Source organism: Bactrocera tryoni, chromosome 4 (genome assembly GCF_016617805.1).
Source record: "Bactrocera tryoni isolate S06 chromosome 4, CSIRO_BtryS06_freeze2, whole genome shotgun sequence".
Lineage (NCBI taxonomy): Eukaryota > Metazoa > Arthropoda > Insecta > Diptera > Tephritidae > Bactrocera > Bactrocera tryoni.
Window position 1 is genome coordinate 15,203,855 of NC_052502.1, and position 24,329 is coordinate 15,228,183.

Below are 24,329 nucleotides of genomic sequence, written 5' to 3' on the forward strand. Positions count from 1 at the left end.
CTTATATTTATAGTAAATAAGTTGTGTTGGGACTATGAGGCGGTCTAGGCAGGCCTTTTGGCATTAAACAAAAAAAAAATGCGGAAAATATTTTCAGCAAATTTCATTAAGATTAATTCTATATTGACCGGTATATTCGGCATAAAGTCAACAACAATGGAGAAAATCATTTTATTAGATGCAGGTGAGCAAGAAAAAACAGCAACAGATTATTATCAGAAAAAGCTGCCAACTTAGCTTAATTGGAATCTTAATAATTGTCCGATATTTGGGGTATAAAGTTGGCCATTGGCACTGGTACTCTCATATTCTGTATGCGGGGACTTAGTTCCCATTTTGTCTATTTTACATCGCTTATATTAGCTTAAACACTATGTTTGTGACTATTTTCAGTGGCGATAAAACGCCAATAGATATATTTGAATGGTACTGTGAGGAAATAATCCACAATTTGAAAAGCACTAAGAAAAACTAAAAATGCACCTAAAACTATGCAACGTGTAGCCAAACGCATCAATTATCGACGCTGGTTTTTGAATAACAAATTTACTCATTCACATCTCATAAAATTATTGAAACATATTAAACTAAGAAATGGAAAATAAATATAGTTTGAAACAAGCAAGGTTATAGCTTCCGGTGTAGGCAAATTTTTATAATAAAAACTGTTGCGAAAGAAATCAACATTTACTTTTCGACGAATGAGTGGAAGGATTAGAAACATGTTCGGTACCTTATTGTAATAAATATGTATATCATATTGAATATATTTTTGGTTATTTATTAACACAACGAAATTATACCACAGAATAATTATTATAATCGGCATATCCCCATGGAAACTGTTCTCAAAAGTAAACTCCTATAACAACAACTGCATTTCTTAAAAAAAAAAGGAAACTTATCATTCTGATAACGCTGTATATGTATATTCTATAAAGAAGGCACTAAATTAAAAAAAATACAACTATATATATACATATGTATGTATTAGGGCGGGTCGATTTAAAAATCGCCCATTGCTCTCTGAAAATCGTATTCTAGGGATCAAAATAAGATACTTTGGCGAAGGAACCATACCTCTAAAACGAATTTTGATGTCCCCCAATTTGGGTCGAACCTTTGGGTAGGGGCAAATTTTGAAAAATCCCACTTTGACCCATTTAGAGTGCTCCAATCGAGTCCAAATGTATGACCCGCCCCCACTAACTTTTGAAGGCCGATCCACCCATGCCAGTGGCACACCCCCTGGAACTCCCCTGGGGGGTTCCCCATACAATCATTTCAAAAAATCACCATTTTTGGTGATTTACATGAAAAAATCATCTAAATTGCTATGTTTTTTCTTTATTTTTATTTATTTATTTATAATAATATCTATTTTTTCTCTTAAGAAATTTTTGGCTCTTCAGCAACGAAGCCGACGACGAAAGCAGTAAACAAAATTAAAGTGAACAGTTAGTGCAGAAAATTACATACAACGGTAATAAAAGTTAGGAAAAACTAAAGGAGCCAAGAGGAAATGGACGCCAAAATGACTGATCCGCAGGCAGATCAAAAATTATTGTTAAAAGCGGTAAAGAAAGCATACAAAGCACAGAAATTGCTAAACAGAAGCCATTAAACGATTGGAGGCTTCTAGCGAAAAGCAAAGAAGAAGCACAAGGAGCCGAAGGATAGTGAAAATAGTAGCTCTAGTTCTGGCTCAGCTCTAGCTCCAGTTCGAGTTCTAGTTCTAGCTCAAGTTCTAGTGACACTGATGGTGAAACATTTGTTGATTTGACGAACGAAGTGGGCAAACCGTCCAAGCGTCACCATGGACGTAAACACCATCATGGACGACGTAATCGTCATGAACGTGACCGTTCGCGCTCCGTTCTGATTCTCGCGGAAGATCTCGTGGTCACTCACGCGGTCATTCTCGTGGATGTTCTCGCGGACACTCACGCGGAATTTCAAGGGGACACTCACATGGTCATTCCAAGACACGTGATCAAGAGTTGCGTCAACTGTCGCAAATTTTTTCGTGGCACCAGCCTCCAAGCAGCTCCCTCTATTCCGCATGGTCGTCACCAGAAACACCACCGACACTTGCGATCACATACTAGACCCGAAGTAGCTAGTAAAGTAAACAGAGGATCTCGATCTAATTCACACGAAGATCACAAAAATGCGAAGATAACAAAAGGCGAAAGGATAAAAAGCGCAAGGAGCCGAAATATATTGATACTAGTAGCTCTAGCTCAAGTTCTGGTACAATCTCGAGCTCCAGTTCGAGTTCTAGTTCTAGCTCAAGTTCCAGTTCTAGTGACACTGATGGTGAAACTTTATTGATTTGAAGAATGAAGTGGGCAAACCTTCAAAACGTCACCATGGCCGTAAGCATCATCATGAAGGACGTATTAGACGTGGACGTGATCGTTCGCGCTCACGTTCGGATCTCTCGCGGACGATCTCGTGGTCACACCCGTGGTCATTCTCGGGAACACTTACGTGAGCCTTCAAGGGACATTCACGTGGTGGAGCGAACAAAGACTCCCGCTCTAATGCACACGAACGTCACAGCAAAAGCGAACAGAAGAAACGATTGTAAGAATAATAAGCGCCACAGCGCTAAGGATCAGTCAAACATGAGGCTGAAGGATTTCAAAGTCTCGGCTATTGCACGATGATACCAGTTTATTACGACGAAGCGCGTATGCACAGACGCAGGGCACACAGTAAGCCTCTGTCATTAAAGGGGCAGTGATACAGAAATTGTTCCGTGTCAACTTCAACATTGTATATATTATTACCTTTATAACTAAATAACACATATTTAAAACATACATTAAAAACGAACAAATAATGCCAAAGAAAGTATTAACTAAAAATAAATTTTAAACTATTTATGCTTTATACTCGTATAAAATACAGCAAAAATTAAAAAAAAATAAATAAATAAAAATATGTAAATATTAAAAAAAAATGTTGTCTTATTCCAGTAAAATAACTAGCTAATCTTAATTATAGCATCTGATGGAGCTGAACTTTTTAAGTCAGTGAAACGAATCATGGCTCCGAAAGCTCATCGATCGTGCGGACTCACCACTACATACGCAAAATGGTATGTATGTGAGTCGAAACTCTTGCTCAGATGATATTAAAATATATTAAATTTACTTTACGAAATTTGTTGTTTTGAAATTTTGGTTTGAAATTTATGGATATCTATTAGATCCCTTTCATTATAACGTTTGACATGTTTGAAGTTGTATTTGAAAGAGTTATCATTCTTAGAGATTGTAACTTGTATTGCAGTAGGTTAAGAGGAAGCAACGAGATTTGTTTGAGCTTAGGAGCACATTTTTTTGAAATTTTTCTTCAGTTCGCTACTTTCAAATTTGTTATTTCGCTTTTATATTAAAAAAATTTAACTTTTGTATTCAAAATTCATTTTAGTATGACTTTAACTATTTTATATTGGTAAATTTTGAAAATTCTGAATTTTAATAGTATTTTTTAATTTTATTTACTTTAGTTGAAAGTTTGAAAATTTTATTCCAAAGACAGGCCTGCGTCCAAAATATAGGCTCATTTTGTTATGCTACACATAAGATATAATTTATAATTCTACGTTTACACAGGTTATTATATACGAGGTGTGCTCAAAAAGTATCGCGAATTTTGTGGTTTTTCAAAAATTATTTATTTATTCATGAATATCTATTTTGTCCCCTTCAAAGTAATCTCTATGAGATATTTATACACTTGTGCCAACAGTTTTTCCAATCTTCGAAGCACTTCAAAAAATCATTTTTTTTTATCTTCTTCAGCTCCTCTTTCGATGCCGTTTTTATCTCGTCAAGAGAAGCGTAACGTCGTCCTTTCATGGACCTCTTCAGTTTAGGGTACAAGAAAAAGTCAGAGGGGGCCAGATTTGGGGAATACGGTGGTTTTTGGCCAAAAAGTCGCGCACAAGCAACGATGTGTGAGCAGGGGCGTTATCGTGGTACAAAAGCCAATTTTTGTTCTTCCACAAATCCGGGCGTTTCTGGCGGATTGCTTCGCGCAAATTTCGCATAACTTGCAGGTAATGTTCCTTATTGACCGTTCTTTCCTGTGGCAAGAACTCATGATGCACCACGCTCCTGCAATCGAAGAAAAATGTCAGCAAACTGTCGCGATACTTTTGAACACACCTCGTATGTATATAGGTATGTCATAAATTTTGCTATTTCCAGAATTTTGGATATAAGGTCATCTAAAGTGTATTCCTATGAGGATAGTCATATGACCTCAAAGGCAAATTTACTAGCTACTGCTACTAGTCTGAAGAAAGAGTGTAAAGACATTCCACAAAGAGTTATATCGGATAGGGACATTTACTAATAATAATATACTCTCGTGTCAAATATACGTAAAATCGGGACAATACTTCTCTAGCTCCCATATGCCTAATGCGCCCAATACATAGGGTTACCATATTCCCTGATTTGTCAGAGAATTCCCTGATTTTTTTTAATTATTATTTGTTTGAGCGAGTGCGTGAAAAAATATCTATGATATAGTATATCAGACGAGTTTTTGCCAATCTGTCAACGACCAACTGTGTCAATTTGTGTCAATTCTTCAATGGTAATAAGAACGCTGAGTCGTTTTCCGAATTCTTGGTAATAGTTCAGTATATGTTGTCCATCCCTGGTCACAACGTAGATTGCGCGCGTATTTTTTCCTTAATAAATATACAGTGGAGTATCGATCGTAACCGCCTCTCAATTTAGACCGTTAAGAATATTGTACTTGTTCAATATAACTTTAAAGAAATGAATTGCAAGGATTTTCACAAGTATTTATTCAGCGATAAAAATAGAAAATGACGTTTTAAAATGATATCCTAAAAACTGAGGGACTAGTTCGTATATATACAGGCAGACGAACAGATGGACAGACAGACAGACGGACATGGCTAGATCGACTCGACTACCCTGTACAGGGTATAAAAAATTAAAGAAAAAAAGCGTGATTGGATTAAAGATTGGTTAATATTCCGTACTCTTAATTCTCCACAGGAACGGTATTTATTCATATAGACCAATAAATTCTCCACAAAATAGTTTTCCTTTGAATTCATATGTATCAGCGATAAATTCACAATATACTACACCAGCATGCTTATGCAATCAGAATAATAACAAAATCGTTTTAGTTTTGCTCCTGTAGATGCTGCAATCACACCACAAGTACATACATACAGGATCAATCAGCTGGCACCATCAGGTGATGGCGCTTAATATAAAAGGTTTGCGAAGTTGAAATTATACCGCATATATCCGACAATCTGTTTTTCAATTGAATTCATAGAATATGTTTTTCTGGTAATAATATATCGTAATGCCAAAATGGATTAAATAAAATATATGTAATAAGATACCAAACATCTAATTATTTGACGAACAATAAATGTTGATATCTTTCGCAACAGTTTTTGATATATACATAGTTTTGTCTATACTTGAAGCTATATTTATTTTCAACTTCTTAGTTTAGGTATTTTTAAAATATGGTTTTAGTTCTTTGAAACCATATTTATTATTTACTTTCACTTTATTATGAGATGTGCTTTTGAATAAATTTGTTATATAATACAAATGACAGCGTCAACAATTGATGCGCTTTGGCTACACGTTGCATAGTTTATATGTGCATTTTAGTGTTTCTTAATGTTTTTCAAATTGTTGATTGTTTCGTCACAGTGCTATTCAAATATGTATATCTATTATCGTTTTAATACCACTGAAAAAAGTTCAAACATACACACAAACATAGATTTGAAGTTAATATAAGCAAAATAAAATAGACAAAATGGGACTATATCTTTTCATGTCCCCGCATAGAGAATATGAGAGTCCCAGTGCCTATGGCTAACTTTATACCCTAAATATAGGCCAATTTTGTAGGATACCTATTAAGCTAAGTTGACGTCTTTTTCTGATAATAATCTGTTGCTGTTATTTCTAGCTCACCTGCACCTAATAAAATAATTTTCTTTTTTATGGTTGACTTTATGCCGAATATATCAGTCAAGACATAGAGTATCTTACTGAAATTTTCTGAATATATTTTCCCGATTTTTTTTTTGTTTAATGCCAAAGACCAGCCCAGACCGAACTCATCTACTATAAAGATATTTAACTTCCCTGTTGACTTCTCTCAGAATTTGATAAGATCGGTCCATATTAACCCCGGTTCCTGATATACCCAGTATAACGATTTCCGTCGTTATCGGTTCATATTTCTTGAGTTCGAACGCAATATTTTATCATGCACCGAACTAATTCCGAATTTAAAGAAATTATATAAAAAGATAATGACAAAAATTGTTTCGACTTGGGTCGTTCTCAGAACGTAAAGGGCAACACTAGAGAGGAGTTACCGGTAAACAAGCAATAATAGTGTTCTCGCTATAAAATTACTTGAAACGGCCACAAGGCTCTTAATATTCCAATTTATTGGGCGATTCAGAAACCGAATTTGCTATGTTCAGAAATAAATCGCCAAGTACAAGTTTATCGTGTGGTAGGTAGTTACAATTGATGGAGCTCTTATGAATATTGTTTATTCTTACGCTTATTATTATTGGCTTTTACTGCCACGATCGTTGAAATTAGACGGTAATCCTCACTTTCTCTTTCTACTATTTCTGGTCTTCTATGTGTTTTCAGTGTGTGATAACAGTGATGGGTTCTTTCGACAATTTTCGATAGCTTCCAGTCTTTATGCGACATTAAATGATCGCTAGATTGTGATAGTTACGACGTTGATTACATCGTCGACGATTTGTAAATGATGTCGCTTTGATAACTTCTTCGCCAATCGTGTCAGTAAAACTTGAGCTAGAACTCAGAACTGCTCGACACCTTCAATCGGATAATAGCTTCGATTAGCAATTTATGCACTTGTTATGACACACACAGTCACATAAAACAGCGGAATCCAAGCAATTAAATATACATTTATAATAAATACACTGACGACATATTCGGCATAGGATTTGTTAGATGGGAGTTAAGGATATTAGCCCGATAATTTATATTTCAATACTACATACCATGAATATGCCATACTAATAATATCTTCATTAAGGTTCCTCACATTCCATTACTAATCATATGGAATTTTAGAGCACAAAGATACACTCATATCAGAAACACGCTCTCTCATTATCATTGCGATAGCTCCCATATTATTGCGGTATAAAAGTCATCTGGAAGTTTGAAAATCGTTGGTTGTTAGGTATGTAGGGAGCTAAGGGAAGTGTTGACACAATACAGTACATGACCATTTTTACACACGACATACTATTGTCAGGGGAAATATTATCCTTAAATTTCAATTATACCACATTTACCGATATTTTCGGTTAAAAGTCAACTATAGGTACTAGAGTCCAAATATACGCTATGGACTTGAACAGTTTTGATTGGATTTGGACAATTTTGAGTTATAAGTGGAAATACGCCAAAAGGATTTATTCGTGCAATTCTGTTATATTAATTTCTTCTTGATTTGTATACCGCAAAGTTGAAGGCGTGGTTGCGGTCCAGCTTCAACTCATTATCGAAGTGTGAAATATGAATGTCAAAGGAATGTTATGTATCGAATTTAGTTGACATCGGTCAAGCAGGTTCTGAGAAATGTGATTTTACCTAAAAAGGCGGTGCCATTAAATCTAATTATAGGGCAGGGCCAGTCCCTATTTTTTTTAATTTTCAACCCATGGGTGCCTCTTTGCTACTGCTTTCCTCTTGTACCAAATACCTATTCTATTTTCAAAATTTATTTAAATAGTTAAGTCATACGCCTAAATGTAGGCAATAGGTTTGAATACAAAGTTAAATTTTTGAATATAAAAGCGAAATAACAAATTTAAACAACAAAATGAAGGAAAAAATGTCAAAAAATGTGCTCCTGAGCTCAAACAAATCTCGTTGCTTCCTCTTACACATACTGCAATACAAGTTACAATCTCTAAGAATGATAACTCTTTCAAATACAACTTCAAACATGTCAAATGTTATAATGAAAGGGATCTAATAGATCATCCATAAATTTCAAACCAAAAATTTAAAATAACTTATTTCGTAAAGAAATTTTAATATATTTTTATTATCATCTGAGCAAGAGTTTCGACTCCGATACACACCTTTTTGCGTATGTGGTGGGTGAGTCCGCACGATCGATGGGCTTTCGGAGCCACGATTCATTTTACTGACTTAAAAAGTTCAGCTCCATCAGATGCTATAATTATTTAGCTAGTTATTTTACTGGATTAAGACAACATTTTTTTAATATTTATTTTTATTTATTTATTTTTTTAATTTTTGCTGTATTTTATACGAGTATACATATATAAATAATAAAAGCATAAATAGTTCAAAATTTATTTTTGATTAATACTTTCTTTGGCATTATTTGTTCGTTTTTTTATATGTGTTGTTAAATATAAAGGTAGTAATGTATACAATATAGAAGTTGAAACGGAACAACTTCTGTAAGACTGTTCACATTAATGACGAGGCTCACTGTGTGCCCTACGTCTCTGCCTGCGCCCTTCGTCTGAACTGGCACCATTATTTCACTTATCCCTCAGCCTCATGTTTTGACTGATTAGCGCTGTGACGCTTCTTACACACTGTTTCTTCTGTTCGCTTTTGTTGTGACGTTCGCGTGCATTAGAGCGAATTTCTTTGTTAGCTCCACCACGTGAGTGTCCCATTGAAGGTTTACATGAGTGTTCGCAAGAACGCGAACGATCACGTCCACGTCGATTACGACCTTCATGATGGTGCTTACGGGCCATGGTGACGTTTTGAAAGTTTGCCCACTTCATTCTTCAAATCAATAAAAGTTTCACCATCAGTGTCACTAGAACTGGAACTTGAGCTAGAACTAGAACTCGAACTGAAGCGCGAGCTTGTACCAGAACTTGAGCTAGACCTACTAGTATCAATATATTTCGGCTCCTTGCCCTTCTTATCCTTTCGCCTTTTGTTATCTTCGCATTTTTTGTGACCTTCGTGTGAATTAGATCGAGATCCTCTGTTTGCTCTACCAGCTACTTCGGGTCTAGTATGTGATCGCAAGTGCCGGTGGTGTTGCTGGTGACGACCATGCGTAATGGAGGGAGCTGCTTGGAGGCTGATGCCACGAAAATTTGCGACAGTTGACGCAAATCTTGATCACCTGTTTTGGAATGACCACGTGAGTTTCCGCGAGAACATCCACGAGAATGACCACGTGAATGACAACGAGACCTTCCGCGAGAATGCGAACGTGAGCGCGAACGATCACGTCCATGACGATTACGTCGTCCATGATGGTGTTTACGTCCTAATGACGCTTGGACGGTTTGCCCACTTTGTTCATCAAATCGATAAATGTTTCGTCATCAGTGTCACTAGAACTTGAGCTAGAACTCGAACTGAAGCTAGAGCTACTATTATCACTATCCTTCGGCTCCTTGTGCTTCTTCTTCTGCTTTTCGCTCGAAGCCTCCAATCGCTTGATGGCTTCATTTAGCAATTTCTGTGCTTTGTATGCTTTCTTTACCGCTTTTAACAATAATTTTTGATTTGCCTCCGGATCAGTCATTTTGGTTTCCATGTCCTCCTAGCTGAATGACAGTTTTTCGAAAATAGTTTACTGATTATTTAGTTTTTCCTCGCCTTTATTAGCGTTGGATGTATTTTCTTCAATAGCCTTGCATTTTAACTTTGTTTACTGCTTTCGGCGTCAGCTACGTTGCTCAGCTGCTGCCGAGTGCTTGGCTGCCGGCCACTTTATACAAAACTAGCTGACCCCGCAGCCGTTGCCCTGCGTGAAATTATGTGTTTTGAAAATGAAATGATGAAAAGAAGGAGAAATTATATTCTGTCGAAAATGATTTGTTTACGATTTTTCTACATTTTTTTATGTAGCGCAACTTAATAAACATAATTTTTTGATTTCTGTTCTGGTGCGTAGATATATAGAGAAGATGGGTTTTCAACTCGTCAACACACCACATATATCTGGCCGTGTGAAAAACATAGCATTTCCCGATTTCCTTGTGTCCTGTTGATTGTCAACGCAAGGGCAATTTTCCCTGGAAATTGAATACTTTGAACTGAAATGGCTGTCCCTTGTATTCGATAACTACGTCATAATCATTCGGGTTCCATTACACAGTTTCGGCGCATGAAGATTGTGAAACATAATAATGACAGATCCAACTTTAAGACGCAAAATGATGCTGGGGCAGGCTTGGTATGGTATTTTTAGAAATTCCACTGGATAATTTACGGTTTCGTCTTCCTTGTCAAGACGATCGATCGATTTATATGAGCGCAAACCTCCCGGAACTTGACTTTGAAATTTCCAGTTTAAATCACTAACATCGGTAATTTTGGCAGCTAAAATTGCTCGTGCACTCAAGCTATCGCAGTTACGATAATTTGGCCAATGTTCGGATAAACATTCGTGATGAGTTCATCTTCCGTTGAAGTGAATTGACAAAAGGGAGGTGAAATTGATATCAAACCACTGGAAGTATCAACCGAAATTTGCCCATTTCCAATTCTTAGCGAATACAATATAAAATGTCATCGGTAAATGTCATTTTTTCGTATCCCATAATTAACGCGAATTTAAAGGCTGATATGTCGAAATGATCTTCGCGAAAAGTATGCGAACTTCAGTGGCATGCGAAGTACTATCGCATTGTCCTTCGTCTGTTTCCAGTGATTATCATGTTCCAGCAAATGCTGCTGCTGGCATGCTTCTCAAAATGTTGCACACACTGTACCATTCACAATACGCGATGACTTAAATGAAGTTGAACCGCGAGACGCAAAACAGTCGGAAAACTTTCATGAATTGCAAAAGTAAATATCCTAAAAAGCTCTTTATTGCAGTTCACATATCGACCCATTTGATACTGCTGATCTCATATCGTTCAAGGCCAATAACCGCTATGTTGCTTTCTTTGGTGACGTACTTGCAAACGTATTTGATCGATTACACTAATCTGCAATATTCAACATTGACATAAGTTTTGAATGTGAATTAAACAAAAGGGGGCGAATATGGTACGACCCATGTGTTGTCAACTTCGATGTGTTGTTAACGTCGATATTCACGCCTCTAAATGCTAAATGTTCTGCCATTGTCGTTTGGTGAGTGACGCCGATACAGTTAATATCCATCATTTCCCATTCCGTTTCGTGCATTTATTGTCAAACATACAAACCAAAGTGGGATTGTAAGGTTCGCAAGGTCCATGAATCATATTGGTTTTCACCACTTCGCATAATTCTGGATCTATCTCTGAATCAGGAATTTCCGCTGAATGATTTCATCAATTTTATCTAGTGTAATCACCATCCGCATCCAAAGAAGAATGTGTGCGTGCGGCAAACCTCTTTTTGCTACTCAACAGAATACATTCAACATCTAACAGCATCATATATATCATAGGTTGCTTCAAGATAAAGACCATCAAACATCCCAGCTATTGGGGGATGATTGACCGCGATCCATAATTCCGCACGTATGTCATCGCATTTTGGGAGTACCTACTTCTTGCCTTTCCTTGGGCTGCCATACGTTGATGGCAAAAAAAACGCCGACCAATATTAGCGCGACCTCTTAGTGGCGTCGTAACAAATTTCAATCTGTAATTGATCACATCGTCTCAAACATACATAAAGTTTTCACTGTATAATTTTCAATAATTTTTCCTTTGGATAGCCGGAATAAAAAAGCAGGCGACTGCAATTGAACGATTCAAATAATTTACAAATCAAAATATTGAAAAACAAAACAAACAAAAATTTAAAAAAATGTGTATGGAAAATGTTACTTTTTGGAATTGTCCAATTTTCCGACTTCTCCTCATGTAAAGTATAAGGTATTTTGTTTCTAAACCTTTCCCGATCCACAACAAACAACCTTTAAAAATTTCATTAAGATTGGTTCAACCGTTCTCTTAGTGTTACTAACAAACAAACATTCATATTTATTGTAACGTTTGTATGGGGAAAAGAAAAGGGCTGTTTTTAGGGGTTTTCCGGAAACTATTCGAATTTTTCTCGCCGTAAAAACCATCCTTGAACTTCAACAAACATTTAAGAAAAAGAATTGGCCAAATTGGTCCAGGCGTTATTGAGTTATGCGCGTACATACATTTTTGGTATTCATTTTTATTTACATACATATGTATATACATAGATAAAACGTTAGAAAAAACGTTCTAGCTCGTCTGGTCAACGTTGACTGTAGCAGAGAGCACCAGCAAGCGCCAGTATGACTCATTCGCAAACGTTTGAAATCGTTTGCAGGTAATGAACAGTCGACTAATTGTTGATGACAACAAATTTTCGGCGATTGTCTGATATTTGCAACGCATTTTGGTAAAACAGCATAAGTTCAAATGCATGAAAGTTTATAAGTATATTATATATATTAGGGTGTTTTTCTTTGAACTATTAATTTTTTCAGTCCGTCATGAAATTTCCTGGGAGTACCCTAAAAAATTCCCTGAAAATTTTAGCCCTTAATATAAACTTTGGACTGGACCAATCCAAGGCTTTGTAAAATTTTCCATAGAAAATACTCTACAATCGTGATTTTTTATCTTTAAATTCCTGCAGATCAGAGGCATTTTATGGCATCGCTTTGACTTTAGACGCTTATGTCTTAGAATTGTTCACTCTACAAAAGTGATCAGTACAACAAAGTCGTAGCTCACACCGGCGAGGTATTACGGGACTCTAAACCTGACTTTTAAACAAATTTCGCATTTTTTTGTATATATCTCGTAAATGGCAGGAGCTATAGAACAAATGTACACAAATTTATAGGAAGTTTTATTTGCTATAAGAAAGATCCGAGGTCATATTTGTAATCTTTCTACTCATTCGTCGAATAGTAAATGTTGATTTCTTTGACAATAGTTTTTAATATAAACTTTTGCCTACACTGGAAGCTACATATAACCTTCCTTGTTTTAAACTACATTTTTTCCACTTTTTAGTTTAACGTGTTTTAAAAATATGTTTTTTAGTTTTTTAAACCATATTTACTATTTTATGAGATGTGCTTGAGAAAATGTGTTGTTCGAATGACAGCGTCGATAATTGATTCGTTGAGCTACATGTTGCATAGTTTTAGGAGCATTTCTTGTATTTCTTAGTGCTTTTCAAACTGTTGATTTTTGTGTCACAGTGCCATTCAAATATTTCTATTACTCTTTTATTACCACTGAAAAAAGTTCAAACATACATACAATTTTTTTAATAATCTGTTGCTGTTGTTTCTAGGTCCACTGCACCCTTAATGATTTTCTCTATTATGGTTGACCTTTTGCCTAATATATTGGTCAATATAGAATCTTAATGGCATTGGCTCAAACTTTTTTTCTTGAATGCCGCCTCATAGTCCCAACACAACTCATATACCTTAAATATTTTTAACGTCCCGGTTGACTTGGTGTCAAAATTTAATGAAATCGGTATATTTGTTCCCCGGCTCCTCATATACCCAGTATAACGATTTCCGTCCGTCGTTATCATAATTTCATGAATCCAAACGCAACGTTTTTGTATGTACTGAACTTAACTTGAATTTGAGAAAATTATAATGAGAAGAATGACAAAAAATTGCATCACCAAGGAAAGAGTTACGCGTAACGAGCAAAAAAAGGTTTCTCGTCATTGATTACTTGAAACGGCCACAAGGCTCTAATGATTTATTGGGCGATTCGCAGACGAATTACTACAAATTCTGAAATAAATCGCCAAGTACAAGTTTTCGTTTTATATTGATTTATAATTTGTTTCTTCATATACATATGTACATATTATAAGGGTGCTATATATAATTGCAATAATTATTTTTTTTTGTGTTGGATAATGTGAGGGTAGACGATCGATAACATCGTCGACGATGATCCTTGCTTAAATTGTGTCGCTTTGAAGGTTTGACCACTTCGTCGGTTATATTAATAACTTCTTCTCCATTCGTGTCTGTAAAACTTGAGCTAGAACTAGAATTGCTCAGCACCTCCAATCGGATAATAGCTTCGATTAGCAATTCATGCATGTAACTTCTCTTTAATTGGTCCGTTGCCGTTTTGCGATCGCATGAAGCCTCCGGATCAATCATTACAGCTTCCATATCCTCCTTACTAAGTGATTTTTTTGGGAAAACAGGCGACTGATGTTAAAGTCTTTCGCTGCTCAACTGCTGTTCTTTGCCTGACCGCCGGTATCTTTTATACACAAACGAAATGCTGGAAAATTTTTTAGTTCGACTGCTCAATCATATCGCATCTGCATCAGAAAAGCATGCGCACAGAAGAGTGTTAGTTTGACTCAATATTTGAAAAAGTCGATCAACAATCAAAACAACAAACGGTTGCACCGTAGTTTTAATACCATTCACAAATACTTCTTGGAGAGAAAAGGACGTGTGCTAAATTTCAGGTTGATATCTCAACACTGCAGAACTACTTCGCATATATGTATATATACATACATATACATATATAGATGCTTTTGAATATTTTCAAAATTTTTTTATTTTTCGCTTTATGTCTACATATTTGGAGTGCCAACTATTCCAAGACTCTACAGACTCTTTTGCAATCAGATTAAGTAACTCATTGGTGGGATGGCTTTCCACCCTTCTGAGACTAAAACTCGAGACTTTTGTGAAGGCAAAAAATAGATAAATATTGTAACCTAATTAAGAGATGATAATATTTTGAAGTTGAGAACTAAAAATTAGCACATGGTTCCCTCCAATGTTTTTGAGACGAACTTTTGAATAAGTAGCTGGTTAATGTTAAAATGTAAAAGTAGTGAACTTAAGAAAAAAATGCCGAAAAGTGTGCACCTGAGCTCAAACAAATCTGTGCCCTACACCTTTTCTCGTTGTTTCCTTTTACACCTACTGCAATACAAGTTACAATCTCTATGAACGATAACTCTTTCAGAAACAACGTAAAACATGTCAAATGTTATAATGAAAGGGATCTAATAGATCATCCATAAATCTCAAACCAAAAATTTAAAATAACTTATTTCGTAAAGAAATTTTAATATATTTTTATTATCATCTGAGCAAGAGTTTCGACTCCGATACACACCTTTTTGCGTATGTGGTGGTGAGTCCGCACGATCGATGAGCTTTCGGAGCCACGATTCATTTTACTGACTTAAAAAGTTCAGCTCCATCAGATGCTATAATTAAGATTAGCTACTTATTTTACTGGAATAAGACAACATTTTTTTAATATTTATCTTAATTTATTTTATTTTTTTGGATTTTTTTGCTGTATTTTATCACGAATATACCGATAAATAATAAAAGCATAAATAGTTATAAAATTAATTTTGATTAATACTTTCTTGGGCATTATTTGTTCGTTTTTGTACTTTTAAATATGTTAGTTGTTAATTATAAAGATAGTAATGGTATACAAATATAGAAGTTGAAACGGAACAACTTCTGTATCACTGCCCACATTAATGACGAGGCTCACTGTGTGCCCTGCGTCTCTGCCTGCGCCCTTCGTCGTAATGAACTGGCACCATCGTATAATAGCCGAGACTTTGAAATCCCTCAGCCTCATGTTTTGACTGATCCTTAGCGCTGTGACGCTTCTTATTCTTACACTGTTTCTTCTGGTCGCTTTTGTTGTGACGTTCGTGTGAATTAGAGCGAGATCGTCTGTTTGCTCTACCACGTACTTCGGGTCTAGTAAGTGATCGCAAGTGCCGGTGGTGTTGCTGGTGGCGACCATGTGGAATAGGGAAAGCTGCTTGCAGGCTAGCGGCACGAAAACATTTCGACAGTTGACGCAACTCTTGATCACGTGTCTTGGAATGACCTCGTGAGTGTCCCCTTGAAGTTCCGCGAGAACATGCACGTGAATGACCACGCGAGTGACCACGAGAGCGTCCACGTGATCGTCCGCGAGTAATTTGAACGAGAACGCGAACGATCACGACCACGTCGATTACGTCCTTCATGATGGTGCTTACGTCCATGGTGACGTTTTGAAGGTTTGCAAACTTCGTTCGTCAAATCGGATAAATGGCGTTTCACCATCAGTGTCACTAGAACTGGAACTTGAGCTAGAGCTGGAGAGAACTCAGAACTGGAGCTAGAAACATTGCCAGAACTGGAGTCTAGAGCTACCAAGTATCATATATTTCGACTCCTTGCCCTTTCTTATCCTTTCGCCTTGTTGCTATCTTCGCATTTTTTGTGACCTTCGTGTGAATTAGATCGAGATCCTCTGTTTGCTCTACCAGCTACTTCGGGTCTAGTATGTGATCGCAAGTGCCGGTGGTGTTGCTGGTGACGACCATGCGGAATAGAGGGAGCTGCTTGGAGGCTGGCGGCACGAAAACATTTCGACAGTTGACGCAACTCTTGATCACGCGTCTTGGAATGACCACGTGATTGTCCGCGAGAACATCCACGAGAATGACCGCGTGAGTGATCACGAGATCTTCCGCGAGAATGCGAACGGGAGCGCGAACGATCACGTCCATGACGATTACGTCGTCCATGATGGTGTTTACGTCCATGGTGACGCTTGGACGGTTTGCCCACTTCGTTCATCAAATCGATAAATGTTTCGTAATCAGTGTCACTAGAACTTGAGCTAGAACTCGAACTGAAGCTAGAGCTACTATTATCACTATCCTTCGGCTCCTTGTGCTTCTTCTTCTGCTTTTCGCTCGAAGCCTCCAATCGCTTGATTGCTTCATTTAGCAATTTCTGTGCTTTGTATGCTTTCTTTACCGCTTTTAGCAATAATTTTTGATTTGCCTCCGGATCAGTCATTTTGGTTTCCATGTCCTCCTAGCTGAGTGATATTTTTGGAAAATAGTATTGTGATTATTTAGTTTTTCCGCGTCTTAATTACTGGTGTATGTATTTTCTGCACTAACTGTTCACTTTAATTTTGTTTACTGCTTTCGTCGTCGGCTTCGTTGCTTAACTGCTGCTGATTGCTTGGCTTCCGGCCGCTTTTATACAGAAACAAATCGTTAGAAAAACGTTCTAGCTCGTCTGGTCAACGTTGACTGTAGCAGAGAGCACCAGCAAGCGCCAGTATGACTCATTCGCAAACGTTTGAAATCGTTTGCGGTAATAAACAGGAGGATTAAATGTGGGTCATAACAATGTTTTTCGGTGATGGGTAGATACATAGTTGCAATGTATTTTGTTAAAATAGCTTTTGTTGTTCATGCATTTCAACTTATGCTATCAAATAACGGTTATGTTGAAAACTCCCAAAAGTGCGGGAACTCCGCTAAATAAATGCGTCAATGATATTAAATTTCACAAATACTTAACATTAACCCGCCATAATTACATATATAACAGTATGAAAATGGGTAAAATCGGATGCTTCCCATATAACACAAGTTTTGAATTCCATATGATTCTTCAACTTTACCGTATACAAATAAATCGCCAAGGAATATATTGTGATTTTTTTAAGCTCCCATTTATAGTATGTAGGTGTAGGCTTCGTAAATTTTTTTCGTCAAAAAAAATTTAAATTTATTTAAATTTATTGGTATAATTGTGTTTATCTTTTCTTCTAATTTAATTAATTATTCCCTAATTTAGACATTATCTTTTAATTTTTTTTCATTCGATATTGCATGAACACCTGGCCGTAAAAAAGGTTTGTTCTCGTTGGATCCCGCACAATTTGACAATCGCTCAAAAAAAGGCTCGTGTGGATTGGTGTAAAGAAATGCTAAAAGAATACAATCGCGGTGCTTCAAAAGACGTTTATAAGATCGTCACAGGTGACGAATCATGGATCTATGCGTATGAGCCCGAAACAAAACATCAATCGACCGTGTGGGTCTTCCAAGACGAGCCAAATCCAACGAAAGTTGTTCGTGGAAGAAGCACTTCGAAGCAAATGGTCGTCTGTTTCTTCGGCAAAATTGGTCATGTGGCGACTGTCCGCTTGAGCAACGTAGGACGGTCAATTCTGAGTGGTACACCACCATTTGTTTGCCTGAAGTCTTCGGAGAAATTCGAAAAACGAACAAGAGAAGACGAATCATTGTGCACCATGACAATGCGAGCTCTCACACATCGGCTCAAGCCAGCGCCTTTTTGACCGGCCAAAACGTCGAATTGATGGGTCATCCGCCAAACAACCCTGACTTGGCACCCAATGACTTCTTTTTATTCCCACTCATCAAGAAAATAATGCGTGGTCAATGATGTTCGTCGCCAGAAGATGCTGTTGAAGCATTCAAAAACCGTTTTTTTTTAGGTGTCTCAATCGGAGTGGAAAAAGTGCTTCGAAAATTGGTTTGAGCGCATGCAAAAGTGTATAAATATTGATGGAGAATATTTTGAAAAACAATACATAAAACCATTTTCGTTGATAAATATTCCTATTTTCATTATTAGGCCAGAAATATATATATCAGCCCTCGAATATAACGTGTTCCTTGGAAAAAAAGTACGAGTTCGTAGTTGGGGGTAATCGGACCACTGCCACGCCCACAAAACGCCATTAACCGAAAACCTAAAAAGTGAAATAACTAAGCACTTCATTAAGATATTTATGTACTTATATCGTGTTATATTCCTAGTTAACATACCATACATAACACAATTTTAAATTCCAATCGATTCTTTCACCTTTCAGTACAAAAATCAAGAAGTAATTATTATAACGAGATACAATTTTGCACTAATAATTCCTTTAAAGTATGCCTCCTTATGACCAAAAAAGGTTCAAATCGAAACACAACTGTTCAAGACCCTAGGTACTAAATTTGTCGACCACAGTACCTATAGTTGACATTTGACCGAAAATATGGGTCAATGTGTGAGATATAGTATACTCAGACAGAATTCTTTCCTAAGAATAGTAATTCTGTATATCAGAAATGGGTTGATTCGGGCCAATACTTCTCTGAGCTCCACATACCTATTATAAATATTTTCGAACCGAACTTCGAGGTGAGTTTATGCTGGATATAACGTTCAATGTTTGAGTTATCTGAATGAAAATTACAGAACATGTTTTACTCATAACAGTATATCTTTGTATCTCTAAAAGTATGTTTAAAATAGATATAATTGGGCGAAAACTTAACCTAGATCCCATTTGACCTATGTATACCAGGATTTTCGAACGAGGTGCACACTTTCGTTTTCTGGGGTTTGAGAAATTTTAATGAAATACTCCAGCGGTTCGAAATGATGCCCGGTTTGATGATTAATTTAAACTCTCTTAACCACTTTGAAAATGTGCCCTGCGTGACCCTAGCTGGATCTACCCAGGGGTTTCAATAAACATCTGTTAACGGACGCTGGGTGAGCCATGAAAGTTTTCTTTACATTAAGATAGTTCATCCATTGATTGAAATATAAGTTGAATAATTAACCATGGAGTCGAAGAACCTAATACTCAGTAAACGGTGCTCAGTGAAGAAAGTTGTAAAATGTTGCAAACAGTTTTTTGATTCGTTTTACTTCCGGACATCTCTAGCTAACTCAGATTTTTTCCATTCTCACATTTCAGTATGACATGGTTTTATGCTACGGATGCTGAGATAGTTTATGATTTATATATGCAGGTACGTATGGTGCAACAAGCTTGTTATAGAGCGGAACTATGTATCCTATTCAAAATTTTAAGATGAACAGACTTATGAAAAAAGTTCCGGCGGAGTCAATTTTATACTGTGAAAGGGGTAAAGCAATAACTGTTAACCAATAAGAAATTATACTACAAAATTTTATCCAAAATTATTTTCGGTACATCGTCCTCATGGAAACTAATTTGAAAAGCAAACCCGAATTTTCCACCTAAAAAAATGTACTTTACCTTAAAACGAAGCAAAGTGATTAGTTTGCATGGGGCATGACGCTATATAGCATATTCTATATTTAAACTACATACCAATAAAAAATAGATAGGCGAAATTATAAAAATTGCGCAATTATATACATATGTATGTATGTATGTCTGATATACTTATGTATGTACTTCCATGTTTTTCAATTTAAGCTACGCATTACAAGTTAATTACAAGTATCTGCCCTCCACCGCCAAATATTGTTATCAGCACAACGACACACTACAGAAGTACAACAACAACCAGACGCCACAGCGAATTATCGCAAACGTTTTCAAACGTTGACGTTTGAGTCACGCTGGCGCTCGCTGGTACTCACTGCTGCTGCTCTCCTCATCGGTCAACGTTGAGCAGACGAGCTGAAACGTTTTTGCAACGTTTTGTTTGTGTATAAAAGCGGCCGGCAGCCAAGCAATCAGCAGCAGTTCAGCAACGAAGCCGACGACGAAAGCAGTAAACAAAGTTAAAGTGAAAAGTGAAGTGTAAATAAAGCAAATACTTGTACAACAGTAAAAAAGGTGAGGAAATATTTAAAAATCAGTCTTCTCTATTCCCAAAACTATCACTCAGCGTGGAGGACATGGAAGCTGTAATGGCCGAACCGGAGCAAGCTTGCTGCAGTCACGAACCGACAGCGGTTAAAGCAAAGAAAAATGCCAAAGATCAAAAATTATTGCAAAAAGCGGTAAAGAAAGCATACAAAGCACAGAAATTGCTAAACGAAGCCATCAAGCGATTGGAGGCTTCAAGCGAAAAGCAGAAGAAGAAGCACAAGCAGCCGAAACATATTGAAAATTGTAGCTCCAGTTCAAGTTCTGGTACTAGCTCGAGTTCCAGTTCGAGTTCTAGTTCGAGCTCAAGTTCTAGTGACACTGATGGCGAAACATTTATCGATTTGACGAACGAAGTGGGCAAACCTGCCAAGCGTCACCATGGACGTAAACACCATCATGGACGACGTAATCGACGTGGACGTGATCGTTCGCGCTCACGTTCGCAGTCACGCGGACGTTCCCGTGGACGCTCTCGTGGTCACTCGCGTGGTCATTCACGTGGATGTTCTCGCGGACACTCACGTGGACCTTCAAGGGGACACTCTCGTGGTCATTCCAAGACACGTGATCAAGAGTTGCGTCAACTGGCGCAGTTTTTTCGTGGCGCCAGCCTCCAAACAGCTCCCCCTATACCACATGGTCATCACCGGCGACACCACCAGCGATCACATACTAGACCCGAAGTAGCTGGTAGAGGAAACAGACGATCTCGCTCTAATTCACATGAACGTCACAACAAAGACGAACATAAGAAAAAGCATAAACATAAAAAGCGACACAGCGTTAAGCATCAGCCAAGACATGGTGGTGCTGGCAGTGAACTGGATGCGATTACAAGAAACACGGGCTCTAATTATCCATATTATTTGTGTTCACATCCGCGAGATCGTTCTTATTTTCCAGGTATACCAGCAATAATGGATCAGCGCGGCATGATGATACCAGTTTATTATGACGAAGCGCGCAACCACAGGGCTGGTGTTAGAGGGGTTACGAAGATTTGACTGCTATATTTTACTCACTCACATATATATTTAATCACCTACATAAATATTATAAAAAGACTTCAAAAAAACGAACAAATAATGCAAAAAAAAAAATAAATATACATATATAATAAAAAAAAAATAAATAAAAAATGATAAATGGAAAAAAATTAATATTATACCACTAGTATTTGCTTATAGTAGATAGTATATAGATATACATATGTATATGATATATCAAGTATTTGAAGAAAATATATAAAAATAAATATTATTATTTAAAATGTTGTTTTATTCAAATGAAAGGCAAACTAGCTACTCTAGAATATATCATCTGATGGAGCTGAACTGTTTCTTAGTCAGTAAAATGAATCGTGGGTCCGATAGCCCATCGATCGTGCGGACTCATCACTATACCATATGCAAAAAAGGTTTGTATGTGAGTCGAAACTCTTGCTCAGATGATAATAAAAATATATCAAAATTTTTTTACGAAATAGGTTGTTTCGAAATTTTCGAAATAAGGAAGAAAACAGAAAGGGAATGTGGATTTTGGTGAAGATATTGACCATATTTTAACTAATTCATAGACGCCAACATAGTATTTGGTTGCTGAAGTGTTATCATTCTCAGACACAGCAAATTCTGTTACAGTAAAACGAAGTTAGTGGAGAAGGCAGCAACGAGGAATGAGAAGGCAGCGTTTGTCTGAGACTTAAGGAGAAGCTATGTTGCTATTTTTATTCTCAGATCCCCTGGTGATATGTCTTTGCGACATTAAAAGAAGCGATGGATTACATACAATCTATTGCCTACTTTTAGGCTTATAACTTAATCGGTTTTTGTAGACAAATTTGTACTGTATGTTACCCTATAAGTAGGTATTTCAAAACCGGAGTTGGCATATTTTACTCTAAGCACTATACCACGCCTAAGTGTAGGCCAATTTTTTCTAAGACATACTATAACTTACATTGCGTCAAAAAAGTAGCCGGAAATTGTAAGTAAAATTATTATAAATATTCATCAATATTTCTTTTGTCGCCTTCAAAGTAATCCCCACTAGATGTAATGCGCTTATGATTTCTCCAATGCACGAAATATTTTTCATAAGACTTTTTTTGCGATGTCTTTCAGCTCCTTTTGCGAATTTTGTTTTATCTCTTCGGTCAACTGCAAACGGATACCATTCCGATGATCTTTGACTTGTTCGCATGCCAAACTCATAAACGCATGTCTCATCGGCAGTTATATTGTTATCTATGAATGTGGGATCGAAATTCGCACGATCAAGTATACCCAAAGGGACCTGTTTACGGTGCTCTTTTTGAAAAAAAATCAGCTTTATCTGGACGAGTCGAGCAAGATCAACGCGATCTTAAACCCGAATTATCCACCAAAATCATTCGAACGGACTCGCAAGAAATGTCGAGTTCTCTGGCCATCTCTCTAACACTTGCCTGATGATTTTCAAGCATCTTTCATTTTATTTTTATACTCTGAATAGGGTACATTAAGTTTGTCACGAAGTTTGTAACACCCAGAAGAAAGCGTCGAAGACCCTATATATATATAAATGATCAGTATGTTGAGCTGAGTCGAATTAGCCATGTCCGTCTGTCAGTCTATCTGTCTGTTTGTATACGAACTAGTCCCTCAGTTTTAAAGATATCGTTTTGAAATTTTGTAAACGTCATTTTCTCTTCAAGAAGCTGCTCATTTGTCGAAATTGCCGATATCAGACCACTATAACATATGGTTGCCATACAAACTGAACGATCGGAATCAAATGCTTGCATGGGAAATTTTCATATTTGACAATGTATCTTTATGGCACTGGTTATTTTCTAAGATAGTAATGTAATATACGAAGAAACTGTTCAGATTGACTTACTATAGCATATAGCTGCTATACAAACTGAACGATCGGAATCAAATGCTTGTATGAGTTATTGTTTATAGAAATAATGTAATATCGGAAGAAATTGTTCTGATCGGCTCACTATAGAATATATCTGCCATACAAACTGAACGATCGGAATCAAGGGCTTGTATGGAAAACTTTCTCATTTGACGTGGTATCTTTACGAAATTTGACATGGATTACTACTTAAGGTAATAACATAACCTCCGAAAAAATTGTTCAGATCGAAATACTATAGCATATAGCTTCTATATAAACTGAACACATAGTTACTAAATGGAATGCATCTGTGAAAGGTATATTAGCTTCGGTGCAGCCGAAGTTAACATTTTTTCTTGTTTTTTTTTTTTTTAATATTTTCATCAATTGAAGACGTCGAAGGTCTTCCAGATCGAGACATGTCTTCAACGATCTCGCGACCGTCTTTGAAGGCTTTGTACCACACGTAGGTTTGTGTTTTTGATAGAACTGAATCATTGTAAGCCTTCTCCAATATTCGCGACGAATCCACGCATGAAATTTGGTAGTACGAACTACAATCGTTTAGACAAATTCTTTCTTCGATATTTTTATCCATTGTAAAAATCACAACGCACCACTGAGGTGTACCGACGGAAGCAGCCGCTGTAAAGGTCATATTTGTGTTTCTGGTGTATCACTATCAGGCCTTCGTCCTATAAATTTCATATCCCTAAAATGTAATCTTAAAAAATGAAATTACATGACTTATTTGACAAACATACAGTCCCTACTATTGATTTATTTTCATCACCAAAAATTTACCTCAATAGAGCCATGCTTTCTTCGCGATGTACTTTGTTTGTTGTTCTTATAAAATTGGTGGTTACATCCATTTGTGAAATTAGAAAAATCGATTTATATTATCGAATGTTGATATATTTGAGAATATTCTCTGAAAATATGG

General features: G+C 36.7%; 3 protein-coding genes and 2 pseudogenes across 3 annotated transcripts; 2 read left to right on the forward strand and 3 right to left on the reverse strand.

Moving 5' to 3' along the window:
* Window positions 1-1,534: 1,534 nt before the first annotated feature.
* Window positions 1,535-2,339, forward strand: LOC120773651 (annotated as a pseudogene).
* A 6,492-nt stretch (window positions 2,340-8,831) lies between these two features.
* LOC120773652 lies at window positions 8,832-9,653 on the reverse strand (annotated as a pseudogene).
* A 5,860-nt stretch (window positions 9,654-15,513) lies between these two features.
* On the reverse strand, window positions 15,514-16,073 carry LOC120773653 (splicing regulatory glutamine/lysine-rich protein 1-like). Its single transcript, XM_040102665.1, has one exon. The coding sequence runs from the start codon at window positions 16,071-16,073 to the stop codon at window positions 15,549-15,551; it is 525 nt and encodes a 174-aa protein (XP_039958599.1). The 3' UTR covers window positions 15,514-15,548.
* Window positions 16,074-16,257: 184 nt separating this feature from the next.
* Window positions 16,258-17,018, reverse strand: LOC120773654 (serine/threonine-protein kinase fray2-like). Its single transcript, XM_040102666.1, has one exon. The coding sequence runs from the start codon at window positions 16,888-16,890 to the stop codon at window positions 16,258-16,260; it is 633 nt and encodes a 210-aa protein (XP_039958600.1). The 5' UTR covers window positions 16,891-17,018.
* Window positions 17,019-20,366: 3,348 nt separating this feature from the next.
* Window positions 20,367-21,583, forward strand: LOC120775961 (vitellogenin-2-like). Its single transcript, XM_040106373.1, has one exon. The coding sequence runs from the start codon at window positions 20,521-20,523 to the stop codon at window positions 21,496-21,498; it is 978 nt and encodes a 325-aa protein (XP_039962307.1). The 5' UTR covers window positions 20,367-20,520; the 3' UTR covers window positions 21,499-21,583.
* The last annotated feature ends 2,746 nt before the right edge of the window (window positions 21,584-24,329 follow it).

Coding starts and splice junctions, on each gene's coding strand:
- LOC120773654 (XM_040102666.1), bottom strand. CDS start 16,890: ATGGAAACCAAAATGACTGATCCGGAGGCAAATCAAAAATTATTGCTA.
- LOC120775961 (XM_040106373.1), top strand. CDS start 20,521: ATGGAAGCTGTAATGGCCGAACCGGAGCAAGCTTGCTGCAGTCACGAA.
- LOC120773653 (XM_040102665.1), bottom strand. CDS start 16,073: ATGGACGTAAGCACCATCATGAAGGACGTAATCGACGTGGTCGTGATC.